This window comes from Rhipicephalus microplus, chromosome 3, assembly GCF_043290135.1.
Source record: "Rhipicephalus microplus isolate Deutch F79 chromosome 3, USDA_Rmic, whole genome shotgun sequence".
Lineage (NCBI taxonomy): Eukaryota > Metazoa > Arthropoda > Arachnida > Ixodida > Ixodidae > Rhipicephalus > Rhipicephalus microplus.
Window position 1 is genome coordinate 101,947,370 of NC_134702.1, and position 27,308 is coordinate 101,974,677.

General features: G+C 44.9%; 1 protein-coding gene across 1 annotated transcript; it reads left to right on the forward strand.

The window, feature by feature from the left end:
* The first annotated feature begins 6,068 nt into the window (after nt 1-6,068).
* LOC142803852 (ras-like protein family member 10B) lies at nt 6,069-15,402 on the forward strand. Its single transcript, XM_075890064.1, has 3 exons — nt 6,069-6,153; nt 8,474-8,690; nt 9,091-15,402. Exons 2-3 carry the CDS (start codon nt 8,526-8,528, stop codon nt 9,511-9,513), a joined length of 588 nt encoding a protein of 195 aa, XP_075746179.1. The 5' UTR covers nt 6,069-6,153; nt 8,474-8,525; the 3' UTR covers nt 9,514-15,402.
* The last annotated feature ends 11,906 nt before the right edge of the window (nt 15,403-27,308 follow it).

The following is a 27,308-nucleotide window of genomic DNA, read 5'->3' on the forward strand; positions in this document are numbered from 1 at the left end:
TTGCGCAAATTCGAAATGCTGCATAGAACAAAATATGTGAAGACATATTGGCCAAAGTAAAGTTGCGTGTACAATGTGATGATGAGTAAACATATGAAGTTAATCTGGCGTGAGAACGACCCACCAGTACGTATCAATTTCCTTTTGTTGCTTTGCTCATTAATTCATTCGCTAAGTAGTATTTTCTCAATCCTTGCTTTGATTCCTTCCCTATTCAAATATGATTATTAACGAAACATTTAAATTAAACAATAAATTATTATTATTATTATTATTATTATTATTATTATTATTATTATTATTATTATTATTATTATTATTATTATTATTATTATTATTATTATTATTATTATTATTATTATTATTATTATTATTATTATTATTATTGATATGTGGGGTTTAACGTCCCAAAACCACCATATGATTATGAGAGACGCCGTAGTGGGGGGTTCCGGAAATTTCAACCACCTGGGGTTCTTTAACGTGCGCCCAAATCTGAGCACATGGGCCTACAACATTTCGGCCTCCATCGCACGAAAAAGAGCCAGGCACAGGCCTTCGAACGAGCCGTGATTCTTTTTTCTTATGTAGCATACTTGTGCTAACGTTGCACACAAAAGTTCAAGCATAACGAATTTTCCAAACCCGCAAGTGATCAGCCTGACAACCGATTACGCAACGCGTTTTACTCTATCATATTCACCGCACATACATGGAATAAAAAAGAAACTTTCGCTGACTCCGTGTGATGTCAATCCCAGTAGTTGTCCGCAGCTATAGCGGATGCATTCTTACAACTGCTTCCCGAGATGACTTGCCTTGCACTACGAGGTAATGAACCTCTCGCATGTCATCGTATATTTTCTTTGAAAGAGGACGCGATATTTGTCACAGTCGCTACACTTGAAAATTTCACAAAGAAGTGGCTCGGTGTGACCTTTCGAAGTTGTGCACGTGCCGTCGTTTACCTAGGCCGTCTTATCGATGCGTTTTGGATCGGCATTCCCTCGGGACGAGCGAAGAGCATTCTCAGTTTCCATGGAAACCTCGGTGACGTGAGGATTGCTGTCAGAATGCCGCGCATATATTGAGTAGAGCATTTCGCGAGCGCTATAAGTCTGCTTCGGTTTTTTTTGTTTTTTTTACGCGTTGCCTATGCGTTCCATGGTAGTGAAAATAATGTGCAAGTCCTTTTATGCACTTTAAGTTGTGGAAACACACACACACACATGCAGACAGAGACACTGATATAACTAGTGTAGTAATTTCAGATAGTTGCTAAAAGTTCTCCTTCAAACTGCGCATATACACGAAGATGAAGAAAAGTAAAGAAAACACAGCCATCGTGTCGTCTTTTCTATCTTTCTGTCTTCGTGTGTGTGCGTGTTTCGAAGGTAGTGCTATCATAAACGTTAAAGGGACGCCAAGGTCAAATAACAATTAACGCCAGAGCGAAAGCTCAATGTATGACAACTGACAACGTCTAAAACGACAATATCAACAACAACCGTTCCCTACTTACCAAGAAATTAAGGTAAGTGCAAAAGAACACAGGCGCCGCAGTAGGACATTCTCAAAATGATCTCGATGACATTAGTCAAACCTGCCCCACCGCGGTGGTCTAGTGGCTAAGCTACTCGACTGCTAAACCGCAGGTCGCGGGATCAAATTCCGGCTGCGGCGGCTGCATTTTCGATGGAGGCGGAAATGTTGTAGGTCCGTGTGCTCAGATTTGGAGGCACGTCAATGAATTCCGGGTGGTCTAAATTTTCGGAGCCCTTCACTACGGCGTCTCTCATAATCATATGGTGGTTTTGGGACGTTGACCCCCATATATCAATTGACATCAGACGAACTGCCTACAATTATACACTAGTAATTGATCTAGCTGCGCGAAATAAAGGGCCTTTCGTGGATCAAGAGATGCAATAAAATGGTGCTTGATCGTTTTTCTGTTTGATTAATGGGAAAACAGAACCACTGAACGTTACTAACGGGGAACGGCACGAGTGGTTCAAAATTCAATTTTCGCGTGGTCAAACTGGACAGGTGATGCCATCTAGCGGGGCCTAGTTAACCGAAATGCGTCTGCATTCCCCGAGCCAATGGGGGGAGGGGGGGGAGAATTGTTTAGTAGCCATTGTTGTTGCTGTGGCTCCCGCTGCTTTCGGTCTGCTGCTACTAGCGCAATAAACCTAAAGTACGTTGTGCGCGGCAACAGGGACGTGAGTCGGTCCGGTCGGTTCACTTCTTGAGGGGGGGTAACTTGAAGTGTGCTAACCCAATGCGGACCACTGGAACGTGATTTCACTTCAAAGAACACTCTTTCTTGGCACAGAATAAACACTACGAGGTTTCTGGACCACTATTTCAGCAATTAACGTCGACTTAATAGTTGCTTTAGTGTCCCTTTAAGATGGGGGGCTACTATAAAAGCATGAAAACGAGGACACACGTGGGAGAGTTCATTTGGCGTCGCGTACTACTATATCGTAAAGGGGCACGGTGATTCACGTGCGGTGATTAGCGGTCTCAACAGAGCGTCCGATGCAATCGTATCCATCATGCTGTCACCACATCTGACATCCGGGAAAGCTGCTAAACGTCATCGTGCCAGGTTTCTTTTTTCCCGTTAAGCATTTTGATGCCGAGACAAGCAGCGATTCCTGTTTATGAACACACGCAAGGTGAAACTCACGCAAGCGCACACGAACACACGCACACCCCGCAAATACAGACGAACACAATTTAACACTCACGAACACATGCGTGTAAACTCCCACTACGTGGCATGCGTACAGCTACACCCGAACACATACACATCTGTACGTGTGCACGAACACACATGAGCTGGGACCCCCTACACGATGACGCACAAGCAACACTGAATTGATTATTAATATTATTATTATTATTATTATTATTATTATTATTATTATTATTATTATTATTATTGATATGTGGGGTTTAACATCCCAAAATCACCATATGATTATGAGAAACGCCGTAGTGGAGGGCTCCGGAAATTTCGACCACCTGCGGTTCTTTAACGTGCACCCAAATCTGAGCACAAGGGCCTATAACATTTTCGCCTCCATCGGAAAAGCAACCGCCGCAGCTAGGATTAGATCCCGCAACCTGCGGGTCAGCAGCCGAGTACCTTAGCCACTAGACCACAACGGGGGGGGGGGGGGGGAGGGGGGGCACAAGCAACATTATCCCACCCATACGTACACGCACACAAGCGTACACAAACGCACACAAAGAGAAAAAGCACACGATATCCTACACACGCTTGCTATGCACTTATAGAAAGATATAGTCACGTTATTGCTCTTCTTACTGCGGTCTCATTTTGTTCTCGTTACATCGACCTTGGCTTCACAATATCGTTGCTGTGAGACTGTTTGATGAAAACGGCAGTGTAATGAATCAGTGAAGCTTCCCTGTCCATTCCTGGCTCGTCCTCCTTCGTGGACACATACACAAACATCCGGCGACAGCACGAGATTACTGCCTCGCAGTGAGATCAGCCGCCATCCGGCAATCTACCCGGAGTCGAGGCGAGATTGCTAAGCCGAGACCACGCGAGGGAGTGCTTTCGGACTCAGCTATGGGCAGGTTCCCTTCTTTATACCGTCACTTCGCTTTCTTGTCGTCTCCATCGAGGAAAGACTAAACAAGCGCAACCAATACAGACGCTATAGGACGTCTTGTAATGAAAGCTATACCCCGTCTTTGGCATTTATTAAAGCAATGCACGTTGCATCGCCTTACTTTTTTTTAGTCTGTGACATGTGAACCGATTACGCTCTCTTTCCACCTCACATACCAATCTTTATTTTCTTTCTCCCTTTGTGAGCTGCCTATACAATGAATAAACTATATCGCCCACGATAAGATCGTCTTTCTTTCATTTCTTTCTTTCTTTCTTTCTTTCTTTCCTTCTTTCTTTCTTTCTTTCTTTTCTTTTTTCTTTCTTTCTTTCTTTTTCTCTTTCTTTATTTCTTCCTTTCTTTTTTTTCTTTCTTTCTTTCTTTCTTACGCGTACAACTTTCGCGGCAGCCACCAGTGTTCAAACAGCTCAATCGAGGTCTCTCGCAAAGAGTTAATTCTCTGCGGCATCGCGCCAACGAGCGTAGAAAGTCGTGATTCGCTCGAGCTGCACACACAGTGTCAAAGGTGAATGTTACTGCGTACGAGAACTCAATTTTGCCTGCACTTAAGTGGTATAGTTCTTGTCGAGTACGCTCGTGAGCCGTAAATGTCGTTTACACCGTGCACCAAGCTCGTGTCCAATTCACTGCAGTTTTATAGCGCACGAAAAACACACCGACAGATGAAGACGGGACAGGTGCAACTTACCACAATGTTTACTGGAGAAAAAGGCAACCATGTATATATTAACAATGCTTTTCAATCATCATGATCCCACGCGAAGTTTGCAAATTCACATATATTTCCATAGATAGGCTAACTCCTTACATGAAAGGGCAATTGAAGGAATCAACCTATCTACCGAAAGTACACAGCTATCATTACACACAGTGTATCACAGTGTATAAACTTGGCGTAAACCGGTATGTCTTGACGCGCTGGTTAAGACATGTCACAATCCCATCACGTGCATCGTCAAACACTTCTCGCCAAACAGTGGTGCACCTGCTGGCGGGTATGTGCCAGTAGAATGCGAGTATGTACCGCATGTAATCGACACACATTATCCACCGAGAAACGACGAGAACACAAATTGGCAATTTCAAATAATTAATGGTAACAAAAATCTGACATCAGCAGCATTGACCCGACGAATGCAAATAATAAATGTCAGGGTCCCAGAAGGAATCAATACCAAGCATTCTACGTGGCGATCAAGTATTCTACCACAGAGCCACGTCAGGCCCAGAGACTACTTTACAAATAGGCCGTAATGTTCGTAAAACGTAGATTGTTATTGCAGTGTTGTCTGTCTGATTTTATGAACAATAATGTATTATAAATATTACGGCTGTCACGTCGGGTTAACGTCAATTGCAGTTAGGTGCGACGCGTCGAAGCTGATTTTCGTAGCAGTGTCCAGTGTTCCCATCCTCGCGAGCACCAGTGCTTCATATCAGCTTATCGCTTCTGCATGTTACCGATACTCTTTCCCTGTTGGTATCGCTGTGCAAGTGGAAACGATTCGATAAATTAATTCGCAACTCTTTTACATCCGTGTGTGCGTGCAACAGTTATAGTCATATGGCGTCACTTTATGACGCGTCGCTCAATAAAATTATTACAACATGGCCATCAGGTACGTCGGATCTGCCGAATTTTTTCCTTTATTTTCTGGATGTTTCATTCATCGAATAATTTTTCTCTTCTCAATCTATGACATGTCGGGGCAGCCCTATAAGAAAAGCTGCGATCTCGGTGCGCTTGTTTAATAACAAATGTGAAAAGGCTTGCTACTATCAAATGTTTTCGTGCCCCCCCCCCCCCAATTTCTCGAGAATTGAAGCGTTGTTATTTTTTTATTTGTGTGTGCCACGCCTGCCATCGTAAAGCACTTTTAATGTCACGCACCCTCATCCATCATTTCGGAAACTTGCACACCTCTTTTGTTACGTAAGCACCTTCCTGAAGTCCGGAGTTGGTTCGTAGGGAAGCTTCAAAAATTTAATCTCAGCGGCAGTCCCCTGACACAACATGGCCTGAATAATTCAGGGCGTGGGAGTCTTCGCAATGTGATTACTCTCACTATAAACTCGAACAAAAACTTTCCCGCAAGTGCTGTTCTGGACAGAGATTAGTCGAAAAGGCGCCTCCGCAAATCATGCATTATCGCCGAGATGCCGTTTTTAATCGCCTCATTGTGTGGCGTAAAGAAGCCCGCTTACTCCGAACTCGCTTACATCGAACTTACTTCGAACTCGTTTCGATCACGCTTACTTCGAACTCGTACTAGAAGTTGTGTTTGATGCAATGCAGCTACAGGCATTAAAAAGATAGAGTGGTTTCACTATTTTATTATTATTAAGTGTTTTACTTAATTTTCTTCATTGCATATGCAGGTCACACACAGAGAAGTGGCGACAAACTGAGGCGCACTTCACAGGTCTCAGCTCCGCAATCATAGCGGTTCTTCAGCTGCAGGAGTCATGACACACGGTAAGTGCTTGCGACGTGAACACGCAACCTTCGGCAACGCCTGAACGAACGCGCTTCTTTCTTCAGCTGAGCATTCGAATGCACACCTAATGGACACAGAAAGTTTGCTCATATAATATTTTCCTCGGCAAGCGAGAATATCACAACTTTTTTTCTCGCCTACGTGGTTCATAGTTATTGTTGCGTTTTGCACCCCAAAACAATGTGATTGTGAGGGACGCCGTAGTAGAGTGCTCCAGTAATGTTTACCATTTGCGGTTCGTTAAAACGCGCATAAATCTCGATAAACGGTCTTTGAACAGTTACCTTCCAGCAAAGGGGGGCCGCCGTTGCCGGGATTTGATCCTGCGACCGTCGGGTCAACGCTCGAGCATCCTAACCACTAAAGCACGTGAACAAGGCAGGCAGGTACGGCCTCTCTTGGCAGGTTGATTGCCTAGAGGGATTGTACTTAAGTTGGCTAATTACAGCGGTACATCTTGATGAAGAAAAAGCTGTGGCTTTGTTATGCGTTGGAAGTGCCTTTGATGAGCCCTCGTTGCCTGACTGGCGTTGTGTACGAAACTACTGTCTTGTGTGGTGCAGCTTTAATGGGGCAAGCAGGCAGGCGGTTACGTAATTACAAAGCAGTGTATAGCATGGGTATTCTGTCAATAATGGCATTGCAGCACGTTCACTTACGCGTCGAGGTTCCTGCGATTTAGCCAATGGATATTACGTCAAAAGAAAAGAACCTTTTTTTTGTGAGGGCTATTGTGCTCGCCCCCAGTGAACATCAATCCTTCGACTGTAGGCTGTAGAAAGAATTCATTTCCCACGTTATTTAAGTTACCTCATTTAAGTATGCAAGTCAGCATGCATCCGCTGACACTTACTTTGCGAAATGTGCATTGTCTGCAAATGGTTGTCAAATGTATCTCTTCGCACGATATTACATTATAGTAGTTCTCCACATGCACTGTAGACTGTACATCCATGATATAGCCTGTAGCCTAGAAAGTTGCAATACAATGCATGATTTCACAGATATGCATGGTAATACGTTCGAAATATAATTTTCGGTAGTACAAGAAGGATTAAGCCCGAGGGTTTAGATTGTGTTAATCATGAAGTACTTTGCAAAGCTATGAATAACGCCACTGCCACTAAGCCCATGGCTTTCTTTTTTTTTTTTTTTTTGCTGATTGGGTGTTATTGTGTTTGTAAGTGCTTAAGCAAGATTTCTCTTGCATTTTTTTCTCAATGCTATGGTAGCTAACACTTGCCGTATCGACAGTGAGACTGGACGTCATAATGACATATTGATGCAGGCTGATGTTCGCAAAATTCTTCAATACTTAACCACGCATGGGTGTGAGTCGGGACGAGCTGAAATAACATCCACCTATTTTACACTGCCCGCATGAGCAAACAAGGGGCCATTTGAAACACTTCACGTAAGACGCTGCGTTTGGGGACACTTTTTACGGCCAGAGGGCGATACACCGAGCCAGAAAGCCCATCTAATAGTAGTGATAGCAGCTACACAACAGACCGTAGAAACTGCAAGCACACCCTCAACTGCCATGCGTTGCATCCACTGGAGTTGTGGCCCCTTATGCTCATCACCTCATCACGCGTACTTGCTCATGGTTAAACACAGCGTAATACTACAATGGTATGATACACAGTAATATACTACGGGATAGGTGGATGGCTGCAAAGATGCCACATCATCAAGGTAGTAATGTGTGTAAACACTCCACCTCAAAATCCCGACGGAAGCTTGTAGGGCGGAGCTGCTTAGGAAACCACATAACCCGATGTCCCTTTCCCTTGTTCAAATACCTCAACAGGTCTCACAAAGCCGCATCTAGGCATAACAACAACCATCTCGGTACACGTGACTAAAACCAGACAAGCAGCTATGAAATGTACATAGGTCTTTTTTTAACCCGGTAAATGGAATCGCATCCTTTTGAAGTAAGAGCGCAGCGCATTTGCTCTTTCGATCTATCGGCACTTGCTGGTCGCCTAAGTTAGAGCTATGGCCGAGCCTCTCTCTGTGTTTTGGTGCCAGTTCTGTGTGTGTCAGGTGTGGCGGATGCTTTGAGTTGACCGTGGTACAGTGTATTGACTTTTTCCGTACCAAGGTCAAGAACCTCGAGAGTATGTCGGGAACGTGGCGTGTAATGTTTTTCTATTCCACGAATATAAACACCAGATCGCGATTGAACGGGCAGCCGATGCCAGTGGGGCAATGGATTAAGGGTCTCTTATGTTTCATAAACTTATGTTTCATAAACTTTTTTCTGTATTATTTTGCTTACTTGTGGCGCAGCCCTTAAGGTGTGCGGTCGCCTCTGGTGTCAGTGCCCGGTGGTGCATGCCGGATGAGCCTGGTGAAGGTGGTGGTGTTGGGCGCGCCGGCGGTGGGCAAGACATCCATCATCCACCAGTTTGTGTGGAGCGAGTTCAGCGAAACATACGTGCCCACCGAGAGCCGACGCACTTACCACCCCTCGGTGGTGGTGAACGGACGCCTCTACGACTTGCAGGTAAATCGACATACCATATCGGCCTTCTCAGCATTGCTTAACGAAGTTCGTTGATGGGGTAGTCGATTCATAATCAGGAGTACTAAATAAAGCGCTTTTTTTGTTTTCTGAATGAACTATGTCAAACCACTAAAAAGCAGATGGCCTAATGCACATATCCTTGAAAGCTGTGAAGATGAGAGATAAAGACGTCTATCACGTTAATAATGCTTTAGTATCACAACAATATATTCCGCGTTCTTATTTCCTTGTCTCTATCTCTGTGGTTTTTGGGATGACAGATGGTATTTATCTTTCACGTTATTATGACCTTCTTAGGGGCTCCTTAAATGCATACCGGTACAGTGACCAATCGGTCGTTTTCATTAACGTCAAGTTCATCTCCACTTCGCTGTCGCAGGTGACAGACCTTCCCGTGGTGCCGTACTTCCCGGCCAACTCGTTCTACGAGTGGAGCGACTTTCGCTACTGCGGCCTGCGCAGCGCGTCCGCCTACGTCCTCGTGTTCGATCTGAATGCGCCGGAGACCTTCCAGTACGTGAAGAACATGCGCGAGCAGATCGTCGAGTCGCGCAACATGCAGGGCGTGCCCGTCTTTGTGGTCGGCAACAAGCACGACCTGGGCGAACCCCGCGAGCACCGCGAAGTCGCCGGCCTCGTCAAGAAGCACTGGCGATGCGGCTACGTCGAGTGCTCGGCCAAGTACAACTGGCACGTTGGCCTACTCTTCCGAGAGATTGTGCGAGCCCTGGACGACGGGGGAGGACTCGGTGCGTGGGGGGCCGGCGACCAAGGTCGAAGGGACCGCTGTCGCATCCTATGACGCCGGCGATCGGCGTCGGTGTGAACGAGCAAACTTTGTTTGCAGGCGACGAATACCCTTCGCTGGGATGAAAGACCGAACTTGGGGGCAGGGATCAGTTTTACTTCTCTGTAGCCAGGGCCAGGAAAGCGAAGTGTTCCTGAATTTCTATTGCAAAAGAAGCACCAGTAATTAATGTCACCGGGAGGTATGTGTAAAATAAGCCGGTGTCTAATTTTCACGGTTATGAGGGAAGAAAAACTGAAAAGACACGACGAAAACATTCTCACTAAGCACTAAGGTACTACTAACGCTGGTTTATGTTGGTGGTATCGACGCCTGCCTTTGCGAAGGTGCAACATACTCATAGGCAATTCCCCCAATCGGCAACTACAAACAGCACTACACACACTACTCTACTCCTGTCCACCTGCTCATCACGATATACGGTGACTTTGGATTCCTGCACACAGGGAGTCGGTGTGCGTGAACATGATAGTTGATGGACGCAGGCTGTGCAGCTGCAGTGGCTCGACACTCCAGTCTTTATGGTCATGACAGTCGTGTCTTGAAAGTCTAGAGACACTGAATCGGGACTTTCATCTTAGTGAAAAAGACAGTAGTCCGTACTTGTTGATTTCTGTAGGGAAGTTTTGTCGTCGTCAAGACTACACGAGCGGTTAGCTTTCACCCTTCCCGTGTATCTCTTGTGTGCAATAATCGATGCGTCTATTTAATTTCGTTGTGCCGTAGGTTGTTTAATGCTACGTGTACAGCCGCTAGGAGGAGAGATTGCGTGGACGCGAATGATGCGACAGATATTGCCAGATTCTCCCGCTTACTGAAAGTTATTCGGATTCTTGGTCTGTGGTGAATAATGGCGATCAGGCAATGAGAGCTGGGCCATCCGTTTTGTCTGCAAGAATGGCATCAGCGTCTCGTGAGCTGTAGCTAGCTTGAATTTCAATCACACATGTTGCCGTTTTCACTGCAGTTAAAACAGCTGGTTTCCACCTCGGAGAAATGCAAGATCTATCCACATTGCAGTGGCGTGCCTGCCATTCGCCTGTGTAAAATAGTTAGACTTGCTGTTTTCCGTTCAATGTGCATTCTTTCTCCGCAGGTGGAAGCATTGCCCACAAGGCGAAATGAAACTTGTTGCTACCTAAAACATTACCTTTGATAATCGCTAGTATGATCAGCAATGGTCTCGTAAACTTTGCTAATATGTTCAGGTTGATGAAATTAAATCACTTTGCAAACGTATTTTCGTGTGAAAAACTTAGATTCATTAAACGCGTAAAATCGTTTTTACATCCCGAAAATGAGATAGGGGATAATTATATCTTGAAGGAAGAACAACTATAGACAGCACGTGTATTTCTTGCTTAGGTTGTAACCTGAAGTGTGCCGTTGAATGAAGCAGATGCCCACGACGTGTATTGTTCTGTAACGTATCATGTTATACGTCCTACATTTTATTTGTCATCTGAGAGAAGTTTCGTACGGGGGCCTGGAAAAAAAATGAAACGCCTAATTCAAATATGTTCACAAGCAAATGGTTATTGTGGAATCTAATGGTGATACTTCGATTCCGATGTTTCAAGTTTGCAAAGAATGTGCAGAAAAAAGACATTTGATAGATGACACGCAACTGACAAACTACATTACAGGAATGTTCTCAATAGAAAAGAGGCTTGAAAAACACGGCAGAGTGTTCTGAGTTTGCTACATCATCCCCTGCTTCGTTCTGCTCAACCAAAAGTCAGGAGTGAAGTTAACAAGAGCTATGGCACAAATATTTGTGACGTGGTTTATGATAGTGCATGTTTAGGACGACAAGAATGTTAAGACAACTTTCATAAACAACGCTGACGTTTTATAGTCCTCATTAGTTGGTAAGACGTCATTCGATGAAATGCATGCGATGGTCTCCGCGTGAAATACCCGGAAGGAGCATGGAGGCACTCGAGCTCAGAATAAATCTGATATATTTTAGTAAACTTATTGTTGGGCTTGTTGGTACATGTTACATGGGCATATACAACGGGACCTCTTCAAAATCAGCGTCGTTTTGCAGTCTCTTGCCTCCCAAATGAAAATAGAAAAATAGCACGAGCTTAAAAAAGCACGTAAAAGTTTTCTGGAAGTCTGTGTAGGAAATGCGCCATATAGCTGAGCCGTATAGTGCTAATAGACGTTTCGATCACGAACACAGTGACAGATGTCCCGTTGATTCTGTCAAGCTAATCTCTGTAGACGTTTTCCATTAGCCTCGACGGCGACGCCTTAATTCATCCAATGAAGCGGGTATAAAAAAGAGAGGCGTAACCCTGGAAAATTAAGACGCCGTTCATGGCGTATTATGCAGGCAGAACTTCATGTTAGTGGTTTCTTTTGTTTTTGCTATTTAAGCGCGCACTTAATTCATCCATGAAATCTATTCACTCGTAAACTGTGGGATGGTGTAGTCACAAAGTGAAACAGTTTGCCATTAACGCATAATGGTAATTGCAAGTGTGAGCTTAACCTGAAAAATAAGCCCATTTATCTCCGCTTTATGCAACTGTCATTTCTGGGTTGAACAACGGCATATAATGCAACAGGAACGTAGCTACATAAGAAAAAAATTGTGTTTGTACTTGCCTGTCATTTTATTATGCGACTGCTTTTCTCTTGTCAAAAACACTTCGTCAATATTGTGCCATTTATTGGTGCCACCTATTTACAGGCTATTAACGAGGTTTTAACAGAAATATGGTGCTGTTGAAAAACCTTGGTGCCGTAATTGTGGCATTTAAGTTTTTTGAAGTACTGAGACCACCACTAAAAAAATAGAAGTAGAACCACTTCGTTGATTCAAATGTATTGCCCATTTCTGTTGTACTCATGGCATTACCGATTGCCACGGTGCATGTACTTTGCTCTGCAATGGTTAATATGTTAGTTACTTAGGATCTGTGCTACTGCGCATGCCTATCCGCACGGAAGTGTTATATCACTGCGTCATACGTGGTTTATATGTCATATGGTTGAACACAGTTTCTATGCACCTAGGTCAGCAGTACAGGTCGTTTCAATTTTCAGATCGTTTTTTTTTAGTTTATTTATTTATACACAACTGCAAGCTATAGAATATTTCTTGGTAAATTAGTTTAGGTGAAGCACTGCTCACCCACATGTGTCTCCTGTTGCATTTGAGGTGAAATCTGCAACGTTGGACTAGCTCCTTGCAAGGAACGAAATACCTACTAAAGTATAGCGTGAAACTTGAAGTCAAATAAACCGGTTTGTCATGAAATAGCTTCCATTCGATCTTTAGTGTACAAAACAATGCAAGGACAATGCGATATGCGCAAAAGGCGGGGGCGTGTGTTTTGGAGGATATCGTATTTTTCTTGCGTTGCCCCTTGCACTGAGAGGCTCAAAAGGACTGTCAGTATCTTGTTAAGAGGATCGTACCCGGGGCATATGGCTTTCAGGTTGATTCGCTCAAACATCTCAGCTAGCCAGCAGACCACAGCAAATTACATGGAGAGGAGTAAATTCTTTACAGGTCCAAACTCAATCACAGTGGATTCCTCTGTATACAGAGGAATCCACAGTCACTTAGTTGTATACAACTAGGTCCCGGAAGAATTACTTGCTTGTGTGTGCGACGATCTTCCGTATTCATTAATCTCATCGCTACTTTCCTATTTACCCTTAAATTTACTTGCACTGCGATAACATAAAGTCTGCTCAGCTATAATATGTACTGTTGTTCTCGTCAGTTACGATGTCGTTGAGCAACGAGCCCAGAAAAGTGACGATCTCATCAAGTCTAGTCCCAAGGCAAGGATGCTCTGAAAAGAAATTGCTAACTTCCTATTGAAGGACCTGTATAATTATCCTTACGTGTGATAGTATTTTCGTTTTCAGAGAGATCCTATTTATTGGCTAATATCTAATAGTTTGAAAATGCATTTTCATAGGCAGACTCTCTTATGAAAAAATTAATACATAACGACTATATTGCACTCGTCTCTTTTTGCACTTAATTTTCTGGATAGCTTCGCACCATCTTTCCTGATAAAAACTTTTCTCCTCTGACGGCTGAATATCTGCGACACTCAATACAAATAAATAGGACAGATATAAGACAGTGGGCTGCTCGCTTTTAATAAAGGGAAGAGGAGCGTGCATCTGAACAAAAAATTTAATAAAAACTGGTTGACTCTTACTATGTGCCCGGGACAGCAGGAACGAAGACATCGCTTCCGTCACTGATGGCAGTGCCAAGCTGAATATTACGCGCTATCACGTTACTGCGCAAGCGAAATACGGTATGTTGTGACTCAGTACGTACGCTCATGTAACTTTCATATAGCACACGCTCACATAACATGTCCACGCACTGATCTCACAGGGCCATGTAGGATCTTATGCAAATGAAGAAGTTCTCACGTGACATACGCTATTGTATACTGGATCCTGTGGTGGTGATTCGCGGGAACTCGTCAATATGAACTCATGATTTGTAGAGACTACAGTATATATAAACTGTCACAACGCTCTATGACGGGCTTGGAATAATATAAAAGTACTTCTGAGGGTTCAGGCTAATAAACTGTCAACCCTGTTGCCGAAACCTGATTGTTATTTGGAGACTCGATTTATCGCGTTTTCCTGCTTTTACACCTCGGTGGCACAGACCTGCTCTATTTCAGACTTTGCTCATTGTTTTTTGAAGGATAGAGTTGGTCAACCATGTGCTGTTGCGCAAGATATAACTGACTGTAACGTGGTGAAATATATTTAGCTTCCTCGATATAGCGCATAACTGCTGTCATGACAAAATAAAGACAGATACTCCTGTTGATACCTGTGGGTGAGAACTGTACCTGTTTTTGGATGAATGAGTTTCTAGGACAGCTTTGTCTTGGTGTTCATGGTAAAACGCTGTCAATGAGTTAGTTTAGCGAAATTAAAACAGAGAAATTGGGTTGTGCACTTTGAATTGTTATAGCTATCTCCATTTTTTTTATTCCTGAAGGGTGTAAAAATTTACAGAACCCTCACTGCTGCTGTTATGGGCTGATGACGCACAGTGTCTCTAGTCATTTTGGTTTCTGTACGTACCGTCTTTGTGTAAGAAGTCTTGCGCCTATCAATGTCTTGGTCAATGCTTCGGTCAATGTCTAGAGACAATCGTAAAAGAAAAAAAAACTGTGCACATCCACATTATGTCTTTATGCCACATTCTTCAATATGACATTGCCTATTAGGTCGTCAAAGAAACCCATAAACAAAAAAATAACACATATGAAGAAATGTACCGGAGAGAATACCTTTTGTCACGCACCAAGATTTCTGTATAATTTCGCGAATTTCGTACTTTATAATTTACACTCTTCTTAAGTCTTGTAAAATTGATGAACCACTCATTTTATGACAGATCATTCACAGTGGTACTGAGCCCAACGAAACGGGCAAACTAGACGATATAAAAAAATTTCTTAATGGCACTAAAGTCTGAGAAAAATTCACGAATGTTCATTGTTGTAACATCATGCGTCATTGAAACAAGTCAACTGCTATTTTGAATGTTGAAATTTCAATATATCTGTAAGGCTATTTGCCCGACTGTTTACTTCTTCGCCTGATTATAGCATGGCTCCACAGTCGTGTGATAAACGTATCGAGGAATCACACCAGTTGCATTCATGTACACGGAAGCAACTGATTGATATCTGGTACAGCTACCTTTGACGGGAATCTTCGGTTGTTCGTAGCCACGTTTTAGCGAGGTTAGTATTCTTGTAAATGAAAGTGACGTGAATGTCGCTTCATGTCTCTTGTTTTCAGACAATGACAAGCAGTGATTGTTGAGCAAAATAGGTGGAAGTAAATAAATGAAGTGGTTGAAAAGAGTGTTGCTGTTCGTTTCTCGCGCTTCAAGCCCGGGAACGGCAAAACTTGTGGTACGCAACTATATAGGCAGGGATTCCTCAAGGCAGTGATTTCACAGGAATCGTGGCCATTACTGAAACTGAAGCATCCAGTCACTAACGTGTGCGTAAACGCCACGCAGCTCATTCACACTGCAGGTGATGGCTCAGGTCGTGCGACCATTTGCTACTGACGACCGCACAAGCAGGAGTAGAGACGACTGATGCTCACACCGCGTAAACTGATGCGTACCTGTTGACACCGAATTCACGCCTTACCTACAGAGTCATTATACCGTAAAAGTAAGGAGGTTAATAGTCTTGCGCGAAAAATTGGTTCTGGTTCAGTATCTTTGGGACTGCAATCGCGCAGTTGAAAAATTGAGTGGTGAGCGAATGAGCTCCAATGGTTGGTTTTCGGCCAAAACGACCTCTTAGATATGGTCACTTTATGACCAGTGCCAGTCACCGGTGTGAATGACCCTTCAGGCCCCAGTTGAGCACAGAACGCTACAACAGAAACACAATCAATGTGGAGAAGTTACAACTACCTCGAATGAAATAACACTGGTCCACCGTATTGGCTCTTCCAAAAGGCATGCAAAGGGCCTGCTCGCCGACCAAGGAACGGCCCAAAAGACTGGGTTTACCCTTTCAGCATTTCATCTGCTGAAAGATGGAGGACAGATTGTGTTAGAAAAACTAGCCACCCTGTTTACGAGGTGTCTCCAGACGGGAAGAGTACCAGAGTCTTGGAAGAATGCTAACATCATCTTAATACATAAGAAAGGAGATGACAAGGACTTGAAGAATTACAGGCCGATCAGCTTGCTCTCTGTAGTGTACAAGCTATTTACAAAGGTAATTGCTAACAGAGTAAAGAAAACATTAGAATTCAATCAACCAAAGGAACAAGCAGGATTTCGAACAGGCTACTCAATAATTGACCACATTCATACTATCAATCAGGTAATAGAGAAATGCTCAGAGTATAACCAACCACTATACATAGCCTTCATAGATTACGAGAAGGCGTTTGATTCAGTAGAAATATCAGCCGTCATGCAAACACTGCGGAATCAGGGCGTAGATGAAGTATATATAAACATTCTGGAAGAAATCTACAGGGGATCAACTGCTACTATAGTGCTTCATAGAGAAAGCAACAGAATACCAATCAAGAAGGGTGTAAGGCAGGGGGACACAATTTCCCCAATGCTGTTTACCGCGTGCTTACAGGAGGTTTTCAGAAGCCTAGAATGGGAACAGTTAGGGATAAGAGTCAATGGAGAATACCTTAGTAACCTGCGCTTCGCCGATGACATTGCATTGCTGAGTAACTCGGGGGACGAATTGCAACTCATGATTACGGAGTTAGACAAGGAGAGCAGAAAAGTGGGTCTTAAAATTAATCTGAAGAAAACGAAAGTAATGTACAACAACCTCGGCAAGGAGCAGCGCTTCGAGATAGGTAATAGTTCACTTGAAGTTGTAAAAGACTATGTCTACTTAGGGCAGGTAATAACCGCAGAGCCGAACCACGAGATTGAAGTAACTAGAAGAATAAGAATGGGGTGGAGCACATTCGGCAAGCACTCTCAAATTATGACAGGTAGATTGCCACTATCCCTCAAGAGGAAGGTATATAACAGCTGTATCTTGCCGGTACTTAGCTACGGAGCAGAAACCTGGAGACTTACAAAGAGGGTTCAGCTTAAATTGAGGACGACGCAGCGAGCAATGGAAAGAAAATGGTAGGTGTAACCTTAAGAGACAAGAAGAGAGCAGAGTGGATTAGGGAACAAACGGGGGTTAAGGATATCATAGCTGAAATCAAGAAGAAGAAATGGACATGGGCAGGGCATGTAGCGCGTAGACAGGATAACCGCTGGTCATTAAGGGTAACTGACTGGATTCCCAGAGAAGGGAAGCGGGTTAGGGGGAGACAGAAGGTTAGGTGGGCAGATGAGATTAAGAAGTTTGCGGGTATAAATTGGAAGCAGCAAGCACAGGACCGGGTTAACTGGCGGAACATGGGAGAGGCCTTTGTCCTGCAGTGGACGTAGTCAGGCTGATGATGATGATGATGATGATGACCCTTTCTGTGCCATAGATATAAGGACCGTAAAATGTACAACTATCTTTCTCCTCTACGAATGAATTGGTGCGCCTTACTGAATGTATCAAGACGGCATCTACTTTTCATTCGAAATAGTAGCAATAAAGAAACATATTTCAAAGTTACATATCATCGGCAAAATAAACAGATGGCATTCAGTGACATCGAGATTGTTGTCCTTATAGTCAATAAAGATTACCCGATTTGGAATACTAATGACAGGAGTCGACCTATATGTGTGCAAAGGTGCTCGCAAAAGTGTATGTATGCAAAGGCTAAGGTACTCAGTTGCTGACTAGCAGGTCGTGGGATCGAGTACCAGCTGCGGCGGCTGCATTTTTGATAGAGGCGAGAATGCCGTAGGTGCGTGTGCTCAGATTTTGGTGCCCGTCAAAGAACCCCATAAGATCGGAATTTCGGGAACCTTTCACTACAGCGTCTCTTATAATCATATAGTGGTTTTGGGACGTTAAACCCTGCATGTCACATATCTCTCATTACATGTATGCAAATTTAGGGATCTCGTCAATACTTATTGCCTTCATTGCGACCTCACTGTTTTCGTAAAGAGCTGTTTCAAATAAATTGGGCAAAGACAAGGTATTGCCCCAGTGAACCGGCATTGCAGATTCCGGATATGGTTTAGAATGCCTATTTTAATAATCATTATGCCTAGTTATTCAAATTTGTGAAATGAAACAAACGAACAAAGAAACAGTGATAAAGATGGTGGCATGCAACGCTAATAAGGACTGATTGATATGTGGGGTTTAACGTCCCAAAACCACCATATGATTATGAGAGACGCCGTAGTGGATGGCTCCGGAAATTTCGACCCCCTGGGGTTCTTTAACGTCTACCCAAATCTGAGCACACGGGCCTGCAACATTTCCGCCTCCATCGAAAATGCAACCACCGCAGCCGCGATTCGATCCCGCGACCTGCGTGTCAGCAGCCGAGTGAGTACCTTAGCCACTAGACAACCGTGGCGCGCGGCGCTAATAAGGAGAGTTTTTGCACAGCTAACGAATGGCGCATTCGTGCACCGCTTCAATTATTTCTCCCGAGCATCACTTTAAGGTTGGGCTTAGCAGTTCATAGCGGTGTCCGCTCTGTTTCCGCACATTTTCAGAAATATGGTTTTTTTCACCAAGCCCAAAGGGTGTCTTATAAGGCCCCTTCAAAATCTCATGCAGTTGGGATGGCGGAAGTACACATTGTCGTTGGCAGTTTGTTCCGTTGTCGAAATTTCAGAGGAACCCAAACTCGTTTCTCATATATTAAAGCCTGCCTAAGCGTAACCTCTGGACAGCGCTGCATACCAAACGAGTGAACGTGTAAGCGCAGGCCTGTTGATTACGTCTTATCAACATTGCCACGACGTTGCATTTGCACACGTCCATAATTGACAGGCTCTTTTAACCAAACTAATTCAAGGGAGACTGCGATGTTTTCTTTCATTGTTTGCATCTGTCCATTGTCCTTTATCCTAACATAAACAAGTCTCTACGCATGTGGACCCTCGTCAGATTCAACAATCAAAATCAACGGCACGAGCCTATAGGCGACTTACAAACATTATTGCCATCACCTCTTTGGTATTTATATGTTTATGTGAAAGCAGCGCCGTTATTTTACGTTCGGGAACAAATTACTACTTCATACTCCCCAGAAATCTACGTACACATGGAAAAGTTCAGCGTTATATGAAGGCGATGCCGATTTCCGGCGGCCATTGCCCACGACAGTATTTGTCTCTCCAGTCGCCAAATGAAATGTTTACCCTTGCCGTTCCTTCCCCCGTACATTTTCGCACGCGTGGGTTGTTGGGGTGCTCATGCGGCAATCAATACAACTTAGGCACGAGCCGCGTGCCGTTCTTCGTTCGGGTGAAGGGTCATGACCTTCACGCGATGACCCGACCGTTAACGATATAGCCGCTGCCTTTGCTGTAGCGATAACAGTGGTCCGTGTAGTTCGAGTGACAGTGTTTTGACATCACGGAAAGCCGGATATAGAAAACAAAGTCACCGCGCAATAGCTGCATACAGATGATTAACCAGCCGAACTGAAATACGCTTCAGTGGCGTTTATCACCGATACAATTCCGAGTGTTTATTAGCCTCTCAGAATAATTGGTAAGGTCTATCCGAGAATTTTAACGGGTGTTTGTTGCTCAATCATTCATTGTTCTTAATTTCCTCTTCCTCATTATAGTGCAATATCAAGGAGTAGTGGATCGATTTCTTTATCCGTTTGCTTTTTCCTGGCATTGTTAAGCGACTTTGCCCGATTACTGTGACATTTACTGCTTACAATTATTCGAGTCTTTTTGTTTTGTGTGTGTGTAGATAAGATCCACAGGCGTTCCTTTCGCGTAGCCATATAAATACTTCACACTAAAACGATTCGCCATCGCCAGGTTTACTGAACATCCAGACATTTAGCGTTAGTGTTTCCTAAGAGGGCATTTTTTTAGCATCCCAGCGCATCTTGTTTTTAGTAATCTGTTCCGTATCATAAACGTTATGCTGCAAAAGCAGCTATTCTTTCGAAATTTGGCTTGCCTTGTGTCAGTCACGTCCATGCATTTCATTAGGTTAACGCCAACCACAGCCGTAATCGACAAACCTGCTATTGCATTTTTGCTGACATCGGGGAACTTCGTCACGTCCAGTGTCAGCATTGCAGGAGCTGGTAGAGCCAATGGGCCGATGCGCCTTTGGGGGTACATACGAGACGTGTTCCTTCCACGGCCTGAGCTACGTTCCAGCTGCCATTGGGGGCGGAACGTGCCGACCACTGAGATATCGCCCGTCATGTTTCGCTTATCACAACCGGTATATAGCTTGCTGCAGCACAGAGACTCTGAGATTGGTAGCGTCCTTACGTGTGTAGCCCCCCCCCCCCCCCCATGCGTGGGCTTGAAAAGAAAATAATCATAACATCTAAGGTTTTACGTCCCAAAACCGCAATATGGTCATGAAAGACGCCGTAGGGGAGGGCCCCAGATATTTGGCCATCTGACATTCTTTAATGCGCACTTACATCGCACAGTACAAGAGCCTGAACCACTTGGCCTGCACCCAAATGCGACCACCACGGCCGCGATCGAACGCGTGACCATCAGGTAAGCAACCGGTAACATAAGCCACTGATCCACCGTGGCGGACGGCTCGAAGAAAGAAGGGGATGGAGTTGAGCGCCTGAAGTCTCCCATTCACGCCGATCGCCATGCTGTAAAGTCTGAGTGAAGGATTTACATGTTAATGTGCAATGTGACCACAGTGTAACAAAAAGTTTCTTACATCGCGAGTGAGACTGGGGGTGACACTCAATTGCTTACATCAGTGTTTCGCAGTGTACAATATAGTAATACGGTAATATACGGGACTTTCGTTGCGAGACTTTCTTCACAAGACTGCGTCTTTTTTTTTCGTGCAATTTTTCATTAGCACGCACGTGCATTAAGTCAGAGTCCGAAGCTAAGAGGAGGCACGCATTACAGCATTACAGCGGTCATAAGAAACCTGAAGCTTAAAAAATTGGCTCATGCAGACATTTGTGAAAGCACGACGAGGAATATCATGCGGTAATAAACTTTGCGCGGACCTATTGCGAATGCCGCGGTAATGGTGACACTGTGGCGCACAGAAATCAATTACTTTACGCAGCGTTTGTTCGCACTCGGGCGTAATAACAGCAACGCGATACACAAACTTCCACACACATTTATGGCTCAGTTTCTCAGCAGCCGGGTATTTTCTAGACATTTATTTGCCCTACAGATTTCCAGAATTCGATCTTCAATTTGGGCCATTGCGAGCATCAGACATCTTATTCACTGGGAAAATAAAACGAACAATATAGAACAGGTCAGATAGATGGAAGTGTATGATATTAAGTGCGATGGATGGAATAATTACATTAAATGCGAATCATTTGCATCTATCTATCTATCTATCTATCTGTCTATCTATATATCTATCTATCTATCTATCTATCTATCTATCTATCTATCTATCTATCTATCTATCTATCTATCTATCTATCTATCTATCTATCTGTCTATCTATATACCTATCTATCTATCTATCTATCTATCCATCTATCTATCTATCTATCTATCTATCTATCTATCTATCTATCTATCTATCTATCTATCTATCTATCTATCTATCTATCTATCTATCTAGCCACCTATGTCCGGGCGCTCTAATGATTCACCCCTAAACATAGGGTAAACCAAAATTAGCATTGGGAGGGTAAGATAGTTTCACGAATATGACTCGCTTGTCATGACATGAATAGTGTTAAACTCCCGTTGCGTACGTCGTCAAGCAGACAACGGCAGCGTTGACCGGACGAATGGAAACAATAAATGTCATGGTCCCACCAGGAATTGAATCCTATATCAGTCTGCGCAGCAGTGAAGCATTCTAACAGAGCCACGCCAGGTCTCGGACATACTTTTAAAATAGACACTAATGTTCGTGAGACGTCAATTGTGATTTCAGTGCTGGCTATCCAATTTTACAAACATTACATATGTACTCTTACAATACAGCCACCACCACGGGTTAACTATACTTGCAGCTAGGTGCCATCCACTCAAGTCCATTTATGCAGCAGAGCCCAGGGCTACCATTATCCCGAGCACCAGCACTTTATATCAGCTGGCCGCTTCGGATGTTCATAATAACTATGTTGTTGTTGGAATCATTACATAATCATAAACAACTGCTTATATAAAACATAAGCGGCTGTTTACTGTCTCTGCGTGCATTTGTAATTATATTTAGCACCACTTCGTAACGTGTCGCTCAAAAAAAAAAGAATATTACAACATAGTTCCCTTCGACCCGAATGTTGGGAATCGATGTAAAAAGAAAAAGGAGAATGACCTTCATTGTAGGTCTGGCAGTCCTATGCCGCCAATGTTTCACACGGTGGGGAGGGGTGCCCTCTGAAGTGACAATAACTTTGTTCTGCCGAGCAACAGGCCGGAAGTGGACGTGTGCCTATTACACAGTAGATACCTGGTGGCAGCAATTATCTCCCTCTCACAGCAGCGGCGGATGCTCAACTATTTCACCAAAGCTGTGGTGGGCTGAGGTATGCACAGGGGCCTTCGAAGAACCCTCTGGGGCTACCATTCGAGATGAGTGCCCAGAAACAACTGAGCGCCACGTCAGTGTACTCCTCTACACATGTGGAAAAAGTGGTGGGTTCCTGTCGCCACTGGGAGTCGAACCGGGCATCTCGCGTCAGCTTCCACATACCGGATAGGCAGGGTCTGCCGAATTTTTTTCTACGGATCTACTAGTCTTACCTTACAAAAATAACTATAAGCACATTTGGGAACATAGGGTAATGAAACTTGTGGGCACCGGCTAACAAGAGATGGCGCCACGTGTTGTGCAGAAGCGGTGCGCGTGGCCCACTTGCACTCTTCAAAAGGGCCAGCCTGCGTGCTGTCCGGGGGAGAAGTGCCGGTGCTGCCACGAATCATGGATGCTTGCTTTCAACCAAGCTGGTTGATTGAAGCTGCCCGAGGATTACGGTAATCACGCTGCTGTCTCGTTCCGGGGCCGACCTTGCCGTATGCCGCACTTAATTAAATAAACGTTGTTGTTTGTTTTTACGTGAAGCCTCCACAGTCTTTGCTTCACGCACAGACGTGGTGCAGCAAGCCCGATACCCACAATTTTTATTCTTTATATGAATTTCCAAAAACAACGTAGCCAACTCTATGGGTCGGCAAAGTCACTCATAGGTCGATTTTCTCAGATTTGTATTGAGCCGTGGTCCTTGGTTCTATCGAATCCAAACGATTGCGGTTACTGGCAACACATGTTTCTTGTGGGAGTCTGGGTGAGCTTCATTTCTTGCTTTATCGAATCACGGCGATCTCAATGGACAAGCGTATGTCTGGAGGTCGCCACTTTGGGTGAATGTGTAAAAAATAAATAACTTTACACCACACTAGTGTCGATTCTATTACGCCGATCACAAATATCTCACACTTATAATGAGAAGAAGACAGACTGATGCTTCCTGACAATTGTGCCAAAAGGTTGGTGGTGAACACATCGAGTTAAACGTATCTACCCGAAAACCCGCACGCGAAACCATAGAAAGTATAAAAATACGCGTAGACACAGGGCAGCAAGAAACCGACCATGACGCTGCTATAAGATGAGGCGAAATTCACGACACTTCTCCTCCTTAAACGTTTTTTTAAGTGCAGAGCACTTGATGTACCCGAGCTGTCGTATGTTCGGCTACCGACTGAGTGATCACATCAGGTAATGTGAATGGGCACGCCACTTAAGCCACTTAGGATGAATAAACGATTGCACATCAAGACGAAAGCCTTAGCTAGTATGCTTTTTTGTCAGAGAATTGAACTTGCCACATTAAGTGTATGGTTATATTGAGCATTTCAAAGAGATTATTTGTGTTGTGAAGGTGTTTATTCAAATTGAGGAGTCGCAACAAGGTCGCGACAGAAAATGGGCGTACGGCAAGTCTGGCAAAGGCGGCCCAGGTTCTCGTGCAATCACAGCACGCTGTTTTTCGTTCTCTTTGGAAGGCGCATACGCGTTAGTGCGTATGCTCCACTACAATACCCCCGTGGTGAAGAGTAGCCATCCTGGCGACTCAGGGAGTAGGCACAATGAGGGGTTCGTAGTAGGGCTTGAGACGGTCGACGTGTACGGTCTCGCGTCCTCGACGGCGCAAATGTGGAAATTGTGTTAAGGGCTCGATGATGTATTTCACCGGCAAGGTTCCGTCATTGACACGGTATGGACCACGGTACTGGGCCAGAAAGCTTAGAAAAAAGGCCAGGAACGTGCGGGGGCACCCAAAGCCACACAAGCCAGTACGAAACGTAGGCGCTGTGAGATGAACGTCGTCATGTCGGGTTTTTTGTAGACCTTGAGCCTCACTTGTCATAGACCGAGCCAACTGACGGCAGTCTTCAGCGTATCTGGCGACTTCCGAAAGCGGGAAGCACTCTGATGCATCAGGGCGGTACGGGAGTACAGTGTCGAGTGGGTGGGATGGTTCGTGGCAGTACAACAGAAAGAACGGGGAAAACCGGTAGTCGCTTGAGTCGCGGTGTTGTAAGCGAAGGTAACAAAAGGTAATAGAGCGTCCCAGTTAGCGTGGTCAAATGAGGTGTACATCCTCAGCATGTCGCCAAGTGTGCGGTTGAACCGTTCAGTGAGACCATTCGTCTGTGGATGGTATGCGGTAGATTTCCGGTGGATGATGTTGCATTCAGCGAGAATAGCTTGGATGACCTCCGACAGGAACACTCGACCCCTCTCACTGAGTAATTCCCGTGGGGCCTCATGGCGGAGAATGAAGCTGCGCAGAATTAAGAGTGCAACTTCGTTGGCGGTCGCTGCCGGTAGAGCTGCAGTCTCAGCGTAGCGTGTCAGATGATCAACGCCGACAATAATCCACCGGTTTCCAGAGCGACTATATGGGAGGCGGCCATAGAGGTCAATACCCACGCGGTCGAATGGGCGAGCCGGGCATGGGAGTGGCTGTAATATGCCAGTTAAGTGCCCCGGAGGTATCTTGTTCTGTTGGCAAGTGGTGCAAGACGGAACGTATTTCTGCACAAAGCGATACATTCCTCGCCAGTAATATCGTTGGCGCCGCCCTTCGTAGGTTTTCGAGACACCTGCGTGAGCACTTGGGGGATCTGCATGGAAATTCATGCAGATGTCAGAGCGCATATGAGTTGGGACAGCAAAGAGCCATTTCTGACCACCAGGCATGTAGTTGCGGCGGTACAGAATGTTGTCTCGCGCGCAAAAGTGGGCTGCTTGTCGGCGTAGCGCTCTCGTGGAAGGGACAGCAGACGGATCGGTAAGGTAGTCGAGTAACAATGCAAGGTATGGGTCTTTACGCTGCTCCGAACGCATGTCAGTGGTGTCTATTGGTGATAAGGTGGTAAAAAGGGGTGACAGAGAAGCCAGATCGGGTGTTAATGGCGATCGCGAAAGTGCATCGGCATCCGCATGCTTGCGACCGGAACGATATACGACACATATGTCGTATTCTTGCAATGGAAGTGCCCAACGCCCCAGGCGTCCGGACGGGTCTTTCAATGTTATGGGCCCTGCACGCTTCCACTGTGCCACTCCACTGCGTGGTCTTTCAAGGTGGACAGCCAACATAGAGTGTGGTGGTCTGTGACCACGTCGAAAGGACGGCCGTAAAGGTACGGGCGAAACTTCGTCAGCGCCCAGATTATGGCCAAACACTCCTTCTCTGTCACGGAGTAATTCAATTCAGCCTTCTTGAGCGCGACTTGCATAGGCGACTACGTATTCGGCTTGGGTACCTTTCCGTTGTGCCCCATTTCCGATGGAGGCGGAAATGTTGTAGGCCCGTGTGCTCAGATTTGGGCGCACGTTAAAGAACCCCGGGTGGTCAAAATTTCCGGAGCCCTCCACTACGGCGTCTCTCATAATCATATGGTGGTTTTGGGACGTTAAACCCCACAAATCAATCAATCAATCCGTTGTGCCAAAACTGCACCAAGACCGATGCCACTTGCACCGGTGTGAATTTCTGTGGCAGCAGCGGGGTCGTAGTGACGAAGAATAGGTGGTGAGTGTAGAAAATAGATTGAAGATGGATCTCGGAGGCGAAGAAGAAGAAGTAGCCAGGGTCACGCTCTGCATGGTGCCGTGACCAGGATGATCTGAAGACAGACGCACAGACTTCAACCCCGTTCGCAACAACGGGTGGAAGAACGAAGCAGCGGCGTCTGGCTCAAGGACGAACCGTCGAGAGAAGAACCACGACCGCCGACTGTTGGAGACGCACATAAAAAGGCAAGAGCTCTTTCAACACGTTTCAGGCATGAATAAAGAGGTCCTATCGAAGAAGCGGAAGATGCTTCGAGGAAATGTGACGACGCTTACGAGCGAAATCGATAAGAAGATAGAAGAAGACGCCGATTGAGCGCAACTTATGACGCTTCTGAACCAGATGAAGAGCGTGTCACAGACGCTAAGACAAGTTAACGAACAGATAGAACCGTTCATTGAAGAAGACGACGCGAAGGCAGAATTTGAAAGACTTTTGCATTATGAGATGAAGATCGTCGCTGCAACGACAGAAATAGAGGAGCAATTACGCGAGTTAGAACAAGCGACGCAACTGACTACGAGAATAGTCACAGAACAGGTGATGTCAGTGCAAGCTACTAACCAAATCTCGGAGACGCAAGAGCTTGTTAAGTTGCCACGTCTTGAGATGATCAAGTTTCATGGGAAAAAACAGCATGGCCAAGGTTTTGGCATCAGTTCGAGACATCGGTGCATAACAGAGCGAACATGCCGAAGAATCAAAAATTTAATTACCTTCTGGCGTCTCTGAGCGTGGAGGCTGCGTTCCTCATAGAAGGTTTGCAGTTTTCTCATCAGAATTATGAGCATGCAGTCGCTCTTTTGAAAGAAACCTTCGGACGAGAAGATAATTTAAAAGAGACCTACATAAAAGAGCTTGCAAATTTGCAAGCAGTGAAGAGTCCTAAAGATGTAGATGGGTTGAAGAAACTCTTCCAAAAGTTGCAAGTAAACACACGAGCATTGCAGTGATTAGGAGTGGAAATGGGTAATTACGCCACAGTGATAGCTCCTGTTGTAAAATCTGCGCTACCGGTGGATATGAGGATTGAGATGAAGATGAAGGAGTTAAAGAAAGGTGACAACAGACCAGCAACTACGGAATCGGAC

Coding starts and splice junctions, on each gene's coding strand:
- LOC142803852 (XM_075890064.1), top strand. CDS start 8,526: ATGAGCCTGGTGAAGGTGGTGGTGTTGGGCGCGCCGGCGGTGGGCAAG. Junction 8,691..9,090: donor GACGCCTCTACGACTTGCAG/GTAAATCGACAT, acceptor TCGCTGTCGCAG/GTGACAGACCTTCCCGTGGT.